Genomic DNA, 14,242 nt, shown 5'->3' with positions numbered 1-14,242 from the left:
ACTATTACATCAATAATTGCATATAGTAGTAGTGCATCAATAAAAAATAAATCTAATGTACATGCAATAGTGCAGTTAATAATACAAAATTTCTAATGCAGTTAATAATTCTAATAGTTATTGATTCTAATGCAGTTAGTAATACAGGTCAGAAGTGGTATTTAATATTGTGTCATCTCTGAGTTCATCTGTGAAAAAAAGTTATTTGCAATATTACAGCTGTGGATACAAGAGTATTGAAACATGTTCTAATCAAACAGTTTGCCAGGCTCAATATACCCAAATAGAGTTCCATTGAGTGCTTGGAATCTCATATCAGTGATGTAGTATGTTGACTAATAAGTGTCATTTAAACTAACAAGTGCTGGCTGGTCGCTATAATAGGATATAATTATCATAGTTGGGCTCCTGGGTATAGCTGACTGTTTTATTAGAGTATTGTGACAGTTCCATTAGAGTATCTCAAAGAAAACTAATCGCTTCAAAATGCTAGCATGATTCCCCACATGCATATACTACTCCTGAAGAATAATCATGTTGAACAGGGATACAAATACTGCACTATAGACATTAATTTCACCAGATTTGCGAAAAGGGGCTGGGTCTTCCACACACATCTAATGTACCAACTTTGACGATTAATAACTTAAGATTGGAAAAAGGTACTGACTTGAAATTTGGTCGGTGGTGAGTACCAACACAGCTTAATGGATGGTGAAAATTTCTGGTTTATACTGAACACTAACTATATGGTCTCCTAAGTTCATAGAATTGGATGTGTGTGGAACCTTTTCACAAATCCGGTCACAATTTTGACTGTAGCAGAGGGAGACCAGACACATGGTTATTGAGTAACTGCAGAGGCACATGTACAGTGCCTATTATTTGTTTTGAAAGATTGTGTGTACATGTCTCCATGTACACAGAGAAAAAACATATGAGTATTATAAAGAACCCTGATAAGTAACAATTCTTTTCTCATATCAACACTCCCATAGTGCCATTTAGGTATCCTTTGAGATAAACGTCTAACTCTTACTAGTAGCACAACAATACTTTAATCTGAGCAAATGGAAGGAATGGGACTTTAATAAAGTTAAACAAATCAAAAATTGTGATATCAGTTAAGATTGGTGGATTATAAAAATCATATACATTATAAATTGACCACCGCCATGTATATCAAGACACACGGTAGTGTGTCGTGCGGCCCAAGAAGCCGGCGCGTAACACCCGTGAGTATATTGACAGGAAGAAAGAAAACGCAATTTTCGCACCTCCGTAGCTCTGTGCTTCCTTGATGAAACAAGACGATTTTTGCTGTGGACATGCCCCCCAACTGCAGCACTCTACATTCCAAATTTGAGCGAAATCGCTTCGCGCGTTCCCGAGATATGCGACTTCAAAAATTGGCTCAGTTTCTTCGTTTTTTTTCTTCTTCCTCTTCTTCTTCTTCTTCTTATTTTTCTTTTTCTTGTCGCACACTTACAAAAACTGCTATAAAACTCGAACGCCATATCCGATTGCCTTGAAATTTGGCACACAGAAGGGGGATATAAAGGTAGAAGAGTACCCTGAAATCCATATCTTTAAAAACAAACTGTTACTTACTTATTTTGTTTATCAATTCATTGCAAACTAAAACGCTAGTATTAGACAGGTACCGAGGGTGATTTTAAGTTTGCGCCGCAAGCGATGTTCGTGATCACGTGATCTACCTCGTGCGTGTGAGAACAGATTAGATAGCTGGCCAAACGTAACGTGCTTGTGAAGTATTAGGTGAGGACAACGTTGTATTGTGTTATTTTAACTCGTGCTTGGTTTAGCAGCTCTGCTTTGCAGTGGGTTGTTTTTGCTGCGCAAATATATTAGAAACCTGTTGTCAAAAAACAGGGTGGCACCAAAATGCATACCCTGTACAAAGGTGCTTCCCAAGACACAAAGCAATATATACAAACACCATGTTCATGTATTCAATCACATCTAAATGCACTGTACAGTGGATCCTCACTAATCCAAATGCTCGCTATTAGTAAGGATCCGCTGTATCTATACTAGCTACAATTACCTGTATTTTGTGTCATGTGCAGACAACAACCTGATAGCCCAAGTATAAGATCAAGCCAGGATATCAAGTTGGAATTACCAGCACTGGAGCTACTTACTGATAACACACAAACAGCATGCACATGTTGGATTGTCGCATACTACTCCATGTATGTATTACATTATTATTGACACAATAGTACATGAATATCATAAATGTACAACTGAAACACTACAAGTGAATGTATACTGGTAATATCAGTCTCATCAAAAGTGTACAAAGACTACATTTATTTGAGCAGAAACCAAAAATGTTTACAAGGAAAAAAGGTTACATTCCTTGGAAAGGAAATCAAAAAGCATACATGTCAACATAGCTAAAAACATTCCACTTATTGGAAATAAAATCAAAAGCATACATAAAAAGATCAAAGATTGTAATCCTTGCAAAGGAAAACAATTCAAGCAAATAGCAAGGTCAAGTTCACGGTTCAGTTCGGTAAAAAGTAAAGTCGAGTTACAATCTAGTGAGGTTTCGGGGATTCAGTGGACAGCTCCTGTTGTGGGTTCCTCTTTCTGACCCACATGTACAGATTATCTCTGTTTCAGAGGCAGTACTCTCATCTTCAAAACGAACTTGATGGTTCTTATTCAATGGACAATCACGATGGCTAGTTATTCTGTGGGTGGCCGATCCACACTTACACTTCCCCTGCTTTCTTGAAGAGGTAGCACATAGTTCATTGTTAGCCACATCACAGTTGTCACTCAAGTCATCGTCATCACCGTCATCCTCATCATCTGAGCCATATGTGTGCTGAATCCTCTGTCTGCGAATCCACTGCTTCCTTTCTTCTTGCTCTTGAACACGAGCTTTCTTCCAGTTAGTACGGTTCTCTTTAGCCTCTTCTGTTTTTTTTCTTTCAAGATTGTTAGCACGGACTTCATTCCCTCTCTGTAATGCTGCTGCCATTCCATCAAATAAAGGCAACCTTAATCGGCGAAACAATTCCAGCAGCCAATGATAAGACATCCCATATTTCTTGTTAAGCCAGGTCATGTTGGCTTGCATTAAGCCCATGTTGGTGCTTAGCATGTAGTGAATACTGTGGAGGTATTTGTCCTTTGACCGATACCTTATGAGAACATTGTGACTAGCCTCCGGGTAATTTGAATGCCCTCGCCCCAATTCGGTATGAATAATTTGTGGGGCCTGTGATGCACGATTAGAACATTCAACCTCATAAGCAAGCGCATGGAATGGACATGCCAGAGGGTTCTTTGAGTGGTAATCCTCACTTTCACACGCTATTGTGTCACCTTCGCAATTACCACAGGAGCAAACCTTCATACTGTGAAAATCACAATGGCCCCCTTCCCAAATATGAATATCACGAGCATGATACTTCCCTAAAGCAAGAATACGAGCTGCAAAAAATTGTGGATCAGTTTCTGCTTGCAATAAACAGTAAAAGAAGTTGGTTCGAGCACCACGCAGAAAAGATTTTGAGAGGCAGCCACAGTTCTTCTTGTGACGCTTTGGACAGTGACATTTTACTGTTGTAACTTCAGGAAATTTTTCTTTAAGTACGTCTTGCATTGTTTCAGAGAAAGATTTTTGCTTTGCTATTTCTCCAAGATGTTTAGTGTGTGAGCGTGCAACGTGACCACCACAAAGCATTACCTTTGATTTTTGTGCATCAGTATAATGCATCCTAAAGGCTTTTGCAGAAGATGAGTCCCCATCTTGCCACTGCACTTCTATCATCATGCCTTCTTCTTTAGCATGGCCAAAAGCAATATCAGCTGCATGCCCTTCTGCACCTTTTGCAGTGCCACGATACAGTTGATCCTGATCCACACCTTTTCCTCTCATACACAAATGCACAAAATAAAGCAATGAATTGGTGACATAGTTTCTTATTGTGAATGTACAGTTTTGGCTGTACCTACCTCTTGTCAACCATGCTCCATCTGAAGTAGTGATCGCCCGCTGCCAACTGCCAACAGCCGATGGATCAAGTGATTTCATGTCACCTTTAGCCATTTCACACATCTCATTAATCATAGTGTTCACAATAGGATGTAGAAGTTTAATTGTTTCATAAAAGCTTTTAGTACTAACCGCTGACATGCCCAGGCCTTGCTTCAGAACCTTATTGTATTGTGAATGCATCAAGCCACTGGCTATAAATGCAACTTGCATAGCCAAACTGCAAGCCATGCGGTTGGAAAATGCAACATTAACAGAACTTGTTAAATTAATCATTCTTTCAGCACAACCACTACATTTAAATTTTACCATTGCACACCCACCAAGTCCTAAAAATTTAACGTTTATAGGGATGAGTTTTCCAGTACATTCTGGCGTGTAACACACTGTAGTGGCATTTATTTGGTCAATAAATTCTTGGAGTTGTGTAGCTTGGCATAAGAACACACTATTACCAAGTTCAACTGGACTTGCACGAGCCTTTTTCAAAGGGGTGGGGCAATATTCTGAACTACTATCAACAGTGTCAGTTTCGCTTGTTGACAGTGTACTGTCACTTTCAGTGCTTGTCATGTCATATAGTTCAGTAACACTCACACTCCTTTGTGGCACTCCACCGTTGTAGGCATTCATCAAAATCTGTCCTTCTGAACTTGTTCCATCATCCATCACTATGTTTTGTGTTTCTGGGCTTGTTCCAGGGATATCATCATCATTTCCATCCTCCATCACTACCCTCTGTGTTTCTGAACTTATTCTAGTAGTGTTACAGGTCAAACTAACATCATTTCCATCCTCCATCTGTGTTTCTGAGCTTGTCCCAGGGATATTACCATCATTTCCATCCTCCATCACTACCCTCTGTGTTTCTGAACTTATTCTAGGAGTGTTATAGGTCAAATTAACACCATTTCCATCCTCCATCACCACACTCTGTGTTTCTAACCTTGTTCTAGGGTTATTATCGTCCAAATTAGTATTATTTTCACCCTCAGTGTCTGGATGCTCAGGGCTCACATCACTCACCACGTGGCTGCGCAAGCGCATCGACCAGCGACTGTGAGCCAAGTCTCTAAAACGTTGTGATTTTTTGCTAAAGTATATTTTGCGACTGTTCGACACTTCACCCCTATCCATTGCTACTCAGAACGGTCGACAAACAGCCCGAAAAACAGAGCGAATCATCACATCGGCGAGTATCACGTGATGGGAAAATAAATCGCGTCGTCTCCCGAAATTTTGGGTAAACAGGAAATGATAACAAACCAATGAGATTTCAGCACTAATGTTTACATGACAAATAGCAATGTAGCGCATAATTTAAGTATTGCGATAATGTTTACAATGTTTAACACCGTGGGATCGAGGTTACTGTGTTTGTCCATGCACCGCTCACAAACAAAGACAAAAATTATTAATATTTATGCGTAGTCTAGTTAAGCTTGCTTCAATATAGACAGCAAAAAAGACTGAAGCAGTTTGATGAAAGGTAAGATACATAAAAAGAGCTATAATGGTGCAATTTTCAAGCTATATTTGTGTCTATAGAGCAAAAACTGAGCCACGCCCACCGTTTTCCAACCTCAATAATGTAATTTCCCTAGAACTTGATAATATAATTACATGAAAGGCTAAAAATTTTTATGTGTTTTCAGGGTATGCTTCTACCTAAAGGCGCATCTCGGTACCAACTTTGGCTGGAATACGATAAACAGGCAAAGAGTTATAAGCGATTATTCATGAAAAATAACACCAATATGTTGTCACGCCTACAGGGTAAACCGCGTATGGGAAGAAGCTGAAAATCGGTGGGTGAATAGGTTAACTATTGAACCTCAAACCTTTTGTGGTTTGAAAGAAATCGAGTTAAAAAACAGGAAGATACAACGAAAAAACCAATAGTGTGTAACAATTACGCAATCGAGATTAGCTAATAAAAAAACGACTGCTTGCCACGCCTACCAGATAAACCGCTTGGGGTAATGCTTTGAAAATCGTTATACAGATGGAGTAATCATCTTAGAAAGGCTCATCAATGGTGTAGAAGAATCAGACTTAAAGCCACGGAGTTATAACACGAAATCCAACTTCGTGCAGCAAGTGCGAGATCGAGATACTCTAATAGAGCAGTCATCCTAATAGAGCAGTCACCCTGAAAAGAATTCAAGAGATCAGCTAGAAATAAGAAACCTGTATAGAGATCAGTTACACACAAGTCACCCTGTAGAGAGATCAGCTAGAAGAAGTTACCTTGTAGATAGTTCAGCTACAACAAATCTCCCTGTAGAGAAATCAGCTAGAAGAAATTACCTTGTAGAGAGTTCAGCTGCAAATAAATCACCCTGTAGAGAGTTCAGCTACGAAAAGATCACCCTGTAGAGAGTTCAGCTAGAAGAAGTCACCTTGTAGAGAGTTCAGCTACAAATAAATCACCCTGTAGAGAATTTAGCTACAAACAAATTGCCCTGTAGAAAGATCAGTTAGAAGAAGTTACCTTGTAGAGAGTTCAGCTACAAAGAAACCATCATGTAGAGAGTTCAACTACAAACAAGTCACCCTGTAGAGAGATCAGCTAGAAGAAGTTACCTTGTAGATAGTTCAGCTACAAACAAATCTCCCTGTAGAGAGATCAGCTAGAAGAAATTACCTTGTAGAGAGTTCAGCTACAAAGAAACTATCATGTAGAGAGTTCAGCTGCAAAGAAATCACCACTGCCCAAATTTCAAGGCAATAGCTCTTTCCAATCAGAAGTTATCAATTGTCAAAGTTAGCAAATTGGATGTGTGTGGAAGGCCCCTTTTCGCAAATCCGGTCACATATGTATTAATATAATTTGTACATTTACTGCAAAGCTGGCCTATGGGCCGGCTTTGGGGTATACAAATACAAAAAGAAATGAAATCTAATCCAAAACAGCCAAGCTGTAAAAAAAGTGTGCGGCCCTCAGAAAGGCTATGGTGAAAAAAGATGTGAAATCCAAGGTGGCGGCCAAGAAATGGCTGTGATGATAGGTTAATGGTAAAAATTTTAATAACGACAATTCAGGGGAATTTTTGTGCTGCTTCACAAAAATTACCTGAATTGTCATTATTAAAATTTTTACCATTAACCTACTATCACAGCCATTTCTTGGCCGCCACCTTGGATTTCACATCTTTTTTCACCATAGCCTTTCTGAGGGCCGCACACTTTTTTTACAGCTTGGCTGTTTTGGATTAGATAAAGGTATACATGTCATTATGTAGAAACACATACCTGTACTTTGAGCTTTAGCATAATTCCACATGTTATCTAAACAATCACAACACACTATTACAAACTATTCAGTAAAAATTGTGACTTGATCTGCAAAAAGGGATCTCATAGCCTTTCCAATTTAACTTCAATTGTGTGTATGGTACCAGCCTGAAATTTGGTCACATTACACTCCTAACATAGCACTACTTTGTAGTGTAATATGAAGGTGACAGGATAAAAACTCAAGGAGTTATGAGTAGTCAAACTTAGAAATTTGGAAAGGCTAAAGGCCCCTTTTTTGCAGATCCGGTCACAGTTATATTATGCATATTAACTATGATGCTTAGACTACTTGATTCCTTTATGTGTGTGTGTTTTAATAACTGTTCCATGTTAATTTCCCATTGGTGGTGCTACACTGTTTGTCCTAATAGTTATAATCTTACCATCCTGATCAAAAGCATCATTTGTAAAAGCAAACTCTCCATCTTCGATAGGCTCATCTGTGTAAACAGTTATTTGTTCATTGTAGCATATTCTAGGAGTTATCAACATCTTACTTATACTATCTTGATCAACTCTGTCAACAAATCCAGTTTCTTGGTCATCACCAAATGTATTTCTATTCTTAAAAGCATTTCCATGCATTCTGTCAGTCTTATCTATGACAGAAAACAACTTTGATAACAAAATTTCTAACACTGCAACTTGCAATGCTATAGTTAATTTACCATTGCTTTTGGTGTAATACATATTTCAATTAAGTACGTACATGTTGTACCTTTCAGAAATTGTTGTTCCTTTCCCAGTGTGAAATTGCTGTACACAGTTTTAGCATACTGCTGGTTAGCCTTGTCGTTCTATGGAGTGCAGTTTGGGTTAACATTTCTTGATAGCAAGCAAGTTCATACCTTATCTTTTGTAAGTGAAGATCTTATTGTATCTCTAATCTAAAACAGTAGTTGGCTGTGTAATATTTTAGCTGAACACAACATGACATCATACCTTTTTGTGCCAGAATATGCAGAAACAGAGCACCATAAATCCCTACATAATTATAAATTTATTTAAACAGCTGTGCGTGTAAATTACTCTAATAGAAAAGCATTTATGTACACTGAAAAAAGAGTTGGAGGGTGAAGTGGTCTAGAATAAGCATAGTGGTTGTTGAACCATTGCTATACCTGGACAGCGATCAACAGAGCAAAGATCCATGGCAAAGCATCAATATCAAGGTTGTTGAGTGTGTACAATCCTAGTATCCAAGTGACGCCATTCAGGAGCAGCAACATTATAATGCCACAGACAATTGCACTGTAAAATACACGCACAAGTAAAACATATACACCAGAGTTGTAGTTTTGTGCATACTTTTCAAGTACATAATAAACACATTAATGAGAGCAGGATTGAGTGAGTCATAGTAGCCATACCTGTTATACTGAACATTGTCATCATCGTCATTATTTGTAATCAGACAGCAGCAAAACTTGAACAATGCCATTAGTAGGAATACAAAGGAAACCTGTGGAAAAACAACAATGTAAGCCTATTACTTTATATGTAGCTTGCGTACGCACCAATGTCATCACCGCTACAGGAATAATAAACCACCATAACAATCCATCATCATCAGTCATCCAGCACCTGCAGAAATAGTATCATATAATACCATACCACTGGGAAATGGGGTTGATTCTAAAATATAGCCCGTACAACATATTATTGTTTCAAGCTGATTTGTTCAGTTATACGACCTATTTTTGAGCATCTGACCAAAACACACAGAAGGTGCCATAATACATTTTGTTCATGGACTAATACTCCAGCAGATTGTAGTATGGTTGCATTTATGAGGAGTCTATAATTATAAAAGTTAAGAGATGTTATGTGAATGACACTAAAGTATTCAGAAACTCAACATACATACTAACTATGAACCATACATTGGAGAATTACAAAAGGTCAGTCAATGTGTATGTATATAGAGTAGAGCAATTAATCAAAACTGATAAGGGGAGGGGTGTTGTACTGTATAACTGAAAAGTACAAAATCAAACAGCTACTCAATAATACTTTGTCTGACTACTCTAATAGAGCATAAACCTGTTGATAAAATACTCTAACTGAACAGCCAGTTTGGCATTAAAATAATCAACTGTTCAGATAATTGAAGTTTGGATAATCAACTCTACACTATATAAACAAAACATAATAAAGATTACACTTACATGACATCATTTCCATAGTGCTCATGAGAAACAGCAGCCGATATGACAACAATTGGAATTGGCAAGCCTGTAGATGGTATAAGATAACTGTCTTAGTTAAGTATCCAGTGTTGGTATGAACTATATAATTATGTGTTCACATAATGTTGTCAAGTAGAAGTAAATTTAACAAAAAAAAAGATTTTTTTGAAAGGAGAGATAGTAGAAATGTGATATGAAAAATTGTGACCCACTGATCAAAACCCAACCAGTTTGCATAATTCTGATTTTTGAAATAAATTGCATCGAGGTAAAAAATTCATGCTATAGTAATTTTTTTATTCACGTTTTAATTGCTTAGTGAAGCAATACTCAAATTGATATAACTTATAATTTATACTATCAGATTCACCTCTTCATTGATAGTAAGAATATGTTTTATGTCTTTACCATGACTCAAACGCTAGTTACTTGTGTTTGTAACTTTATCATTTCCAAGCTTGAACAGCTTAACACATGGGTGGATAATCAGCAGTCACAGTTTGTCACGATAATTAAATTTCTAACTAAGCCATCAATGTATCCATTAAAAAAGGAAGTTTTCTTCACAATATGAACACACCACACTGTAACTACAAAGTTCTTACACCAAGCAATTGCAGCATAGAAGTAGACACTTAGGAGGAGCCTGTTGGTATATCCAGAGATGAGCAGATATATCATGATGGCTTCACAGAGTAACCAAAATGTGACGACCAGGAATATGTAATGTAGGAATACTCCAATGATGGTACAAGCATTCTAGAATAAAAAAAAAAGATTGAATTTTATGATGACACATTAAATCTAAGTAAATTAAATAAAAAGTGAAGTGAAAATAAGAAGATGGTATACATAATTGTAGTTGTGTATATATTTAGAAAAGAATTATAATCTTCATTAAATTAGAGTAGATTACACATGCATGCACACTGATTGAGGTTGAGTGTTTAGCTAACCTCATTGTTGGTGGCAGTTTCAATACCACCTACAAACAGTATCAATCCAAGCAGTAAAGCTATCACAAGGTGTAGATGTATCCAGTTCAGCTTGTACTCAAATGCTGTTTTCCTAATATTCCATGCACACAATATACCCATCATATTATAAACACAACTAACCATAATGCTATCAGTACTATGATTGTTATCAACAAAAATATGATGGCTACACCACAACCAACATAAATGATCAAGGGGAATCTTTCTGAGTCAGCATCAACCTGCAAACAATATCATGTTAATGTCTGATTCAGTAACTAAATTGCCTTACTCTGTTACTGCTGCTTGCCAATACCATAAAACTGGTCAAATGATCAGATAAACAGGTAATTTCCTTGTCTGTTTTCATAGTCTCAATGCCGTCCTCTGACCAATACCCACTTTCCTTGTTTCTATAAAAGTTAATGCATGACAGTTCCAATTTAATTTATTTTATGTAAAAAAGAATATTGGTAATGCTATACACAAAATTTCATTAAATGTGTTTAGCTACTTACTCTGAATCAAATTTCCAATAGACACATTTATGATTATCCAGTACTTTCTCTTGATCACCCTGTAAGGTACAGTATAGTACACACACACGCACACACACACACGCACACACATCTTTGGAAACACATTGACTGAACAAGTATGTATACAAGTGCACTGATTGATGCTTACATTGTTTCGTGGGAATACTATGTTGACTTTCTCTGATAACATCCTGTCAGGAGTCACTGATGAGATCTTTCCAGACATTACCACAGATGCTGGTGCTTGTTTATCAGGGTCACTGATATATTGATTATGCAACAACAAATGTTATAAATTGAAAGCCACTTTGGACATTGTTGGTGATTACCTTATTGGAAGGATCTCTTCCAAATTTTTTGCCATGAAGAATGTGACCACTGGACTTTCACCTGTAACAATGCAATTATGTATCTAGTACAGTGAAAGCAGGTCACTGCATTAAGAGGTCACCTGTCTAAACTGGCCATTATAAAAATCCCCACATGTACCAACTGTGTATTAAGTGACCAGCGACCTCCTTACTGAGGTCAGAAAATTTTGTCCCTATGATGACCAGAATAGACAGGTTTCACTGTGCACTTATATATCCACCTTTATACAGTGTAACACAACACTAAGCATGAGTAGAGATGTGTCTAATATGGTTTAAGCACTTAGCCCTCGTTCTTTGTGAAAATTGCAAAAGTCTAACCACCAACTTAATTAATTACCAAGACCACAGGCAGAGGTAAATAATTGTGGATAGCTAAGTGACTCTGAATAGTGTAGAAACCTTGTCGGCTCATGTTAAGTACTTTAGAAAAAATTCCATAGATAAAACAAGCAAAGAAAGAGCAAAAGAAGTGACAAATGGCAACTGCTAGTATCAAGATTCACCTGGCTGTTCAAGTTGATGGTGTTTGCATGCACCACAACATGAAATTGGTGTAAAGTAGCTACTAAACCTAGATAAGTACCAAGCTGTCTTGTCTAGAAAATAAGCTAACAAATGGCACCATTTGAGTTTATTGTGTCAGAGCCACACCGTGATATCGGTGTATCTAGATGCAATGACAACCACGGGCTCCACTACAGGTTAGTAACCCTGCCACAGGTTTCCATTGGATTCATTAATCTCAGACATAAAAGGAAATATTGCATAAAATTTTCTTGTCTTGCAAATTTTATGATTCCATAGCAGTGATCATAATAACACTGACCCCCATTCATTTCATCTAGAAGAACTTGTTTTGGAATAAACATCTTTGCTTCTCCTTCATCTGGAGACAGGATACCATCCATTGTTGCTAAACCATCCTCATTTGGCATATGAAGAGTAATATCTAAAATAAACATGTGCAAAGGTCACTTGTTGATTGTAAGAATGATGTTTAGCTTACTAAAGTTATCCCTCTTCAGTGTGACTGGTTCAGATGAGTCCTGTAGTTCATCACTATAAGCACTGATCAAGTTGTTACCATACTGCTCAATGTTGATCAGCAACTTTTCTGCTTTTGTAATGTTCTGTTCATTGTTCTGTAACAACATACAATTACTAATTTGCATGTAATCTTATGCACATTCTGTCACACATGATTAAAATTATAATTAATGTCAACCATACATTTTCTTTAAACTACAGTAAAATACAGATCTAAATAATTATATTACATGCATACTGTATTGCTATATGCACAGCATAATTGCCTACAAACACTGGCATAGACACAAACTTCACCGTTACCCAAATACTGCACTGTCTTGGTCCGTCTTAGTCTGTATTGAGACCAGGTGTCCCAAGACAGACTAAGACAGGGCAATAATTGAGTAATGACGGAGGTAGTCTTGGCCACTGTAAAGCTTTAATAATAATAATAATAATAATAATAATAATAATAAGAGATTTCGTTGTGATGAAACATTTATGTATGTACCTATTGTATACATATTTCTCACAGCATTTTAAAAATCACAGAGATAATAATATTTGCAATTGAAAATATATCACAATTTTTCCATCAAACATTACACAGTACAAACATTTTCATGGTTGCTAGAATCTGCACCAATAGTTATATTCCTATGTATGTACTATGCACTGTATACTGTATATCACAATAATAGCTTACTACTTTATTTACCGTAAATGAGGGAAGTTTGTTATCATTCAGTAGATTGCTAATAACAGTTGTCAATTTCTGCATTATGAAAAAACATGTATATACATACAATGTATACTACAGTTATATAATTGCATAATATACACACAATACAGTCATGCAACATTGAGATGTTGCTTTACTCTACACGTTTTGTTTTGTGGGTGTATCTTCAAAATAATGACTGATGTACCTGTACATACCACATTAAAAGAAAGAATGGCAACAGACATATCATAAAAGTAACATTGCATCTGAATGCATGTATGCCTCAAACTATCAATTTTAAAGTGAAGAGACTACTACAATACCATTATGGCTACGTACTAAGTTAAAAACATTTATCATAATAATGCTATCATCAAAATTATCGTAGATATACAATGTGCACAGTTAGATATTACAATAGAAAGTTTTGTATTTTTGTAGTCAGCACAGGGAAACCATAAGGCACTACCACAAATAGACAACTTGCACTGTCACTCTGTCAGCAAAAAGAAATATAGGAGGCAAAAGTAAGCCCATGATGCATGCATTATACGTATTGTGGTATGTCAAAAGGTACCATTGGGCTGATGCACTATTCAACATTGATAACCTGCAGCCTTAGCCCATTATTTGTCTGAAGGCATTAGTACTGTAAGTTAGTCAGTTTAGACTACTATTAGGAACATGTTTTTAAGAAGTGCTTTGACTGCTCTATTAGGGTATTTTAGCATTCTATTAGAGTATATTGAGCTTTTTCATGGTTTTCAGTCCCACGATAATTTCGGCGAGATATCATTCCAAGGGGGCACCCCCTCTGCAGACTGAGGGGGCTTCAGCCCCCCAGCCCCCCAGCCCCCCTTCCACTGCCTATGGTGGGAAGTACAGACCTCCATGATCCCTAATATACAGTAATACTACTACTAATACTTTAAAAAGTAGCAGTCATGTAACTATAATACATACTACACTATATGTGCCAATGCGGCATTAATTGTATACACACACCTCAAAAACAGACTTGATAACATCTGGATTATCATGTTGTGGAAGACACTCAGTAATTCTGTAATA

At 37.0% G+C, this 14,242-nt stretch overlaps 2 protein-coding genes and 1 long non-coding RNA gene across 3 annotated transcripts in view; 1 reads left to right on the top strand and 2 right to left on the bottom strand.

Moving 5' to 3' along the window:
• Window positions 1-16: 16 nt before the first annotated feature.
• The window catches only part of LOC136259048 (IgGFc-binding protein-like), a 67,033-nt gene continuing 52,807 nt past the window's right edge, over window positions 17-14,242 (bottom strand). Inside the window, exons 47-68 of the mRNA XM_066052496.1 lie at window positions 14,177-14,234; window positions 13,166-13,222; window positions 12,425-12,560; window positions 12,245-12,367; window positions 11,374-11,434; window positions 11,193-11,304; window positions 11,024-11,082; window positions 10,798-10,918; window positions 10,647-10,747; window positions 10,485-10,596; window positions 10,134-10,287; window positions 9,508-9,574; window positions 8,857-8,923; window positions 8,710-8,801; window positions 8,461-8,590; window positions 8,282-8,323; window positions 8,188-8,226; window positions 8,058-8,136; window positions 7,837-7,938; window positions 7,723-7,779; window positions 7,295-7,330; window positions 17-188 (exon numbers count right to left, since the gene is read on the bottom strand). Coding sequence (XP_065908568.1) covers window positions 136-188; window positions 7,295-7,330; window positions 7,723-7,779; window positions 7,837-7,938; window positions 8,058-8,136; window positions 8,188-8,226; window positions 8,282-8,323; window positions 8,461-8,590; window positions 8,710-8,801; window positions 8,857-8,923; window positions 9,508-9,574; window positions 10,134-10,287; window positions 10,485-10,596; window positions 10,647-10,747; window positions 10,798-10,918; window positions 11,024-11,082; window positions 11,193-11,304; window positions 11,374-11,434; window positions 12,245-12,367; window positions 12,425-12,560; window positions 13,166-13,222; window positions 14,177-14,234 — 1,858 coding nt within the window. The 3' untranslated portion in view covers window positions 17-135. The remainder of the gene's footprint in view (window positions 189-7,294; window positions 7,331-7,722; window positions 7,780-7,836; window positions 7,939-8,057; window positions 8,137-8,187; window positions 8,227-8,281; window positions 8,324-8,460; window positions 8,591-8,709; window positions 8,802-8,856; window positions 8,924-9,507; window positions 9,575-10,133; window positions 10,288-10,484; window positions 10,597-10,646; window positions 10,748-10,797; window positions 10,919-11,023; window positions 11,083-11,192; window positions 11,305-11,373; window positions 11,435-12,244; window positions 12,368-12,424; window positions 12,561-13,165; window positions 13,223-14,176; window positions 14,235-14,242) is intronic.
• LOC136257081 (uncharacterized) lies at window positions 1,678-2,333 on the top strand. Its single transcript, XR_010701801.1, has 2 exons — window positions 1,678-1,779; window positions 2,091-2,333. It is a non-coding gene; the product is annotated as an uncharacterized lncRNA (long non-coding RNA).
• Window positions 2,229-5,696, bottom strand: LOC136257075 (uncharacterized). Its single transcript, XM_066050194.1, has 2 exons — window positions 4,986-5,696; window positions 2,229-4,919 (listed from the first exon to the last, which is right to left on the bottom strand). The coding sequence occupies exons 1-2, from the start codon at window positions 5,174-5,176 to the stop codon at window positions 2,564-2,566; spliced, it is 2,547 nt and encodes an 848-aa protein (XP_065906266.1). The 5' UTR covers window positions 5,177-5,696; the 3' UTR covers window positions 2,229-2,563.

Source organism: Dysidea avara, chromosome 1 (assembly GCF_963678975.1).
Source record: "Dysidea avara chromosome 1, odDysAvar1.4, whole genome shotgun sequence".
In the NCBI taxonomy this organism is placed as follows: Eukaryota; Metazoa; Porifera; class Demospongiae; order Dictyoceratida; family Dysideidae; genus Dysidea; species Dysidea avara.
This window is presented reverse-complemented; position numbering and strand designations above follow the sequence as displayed.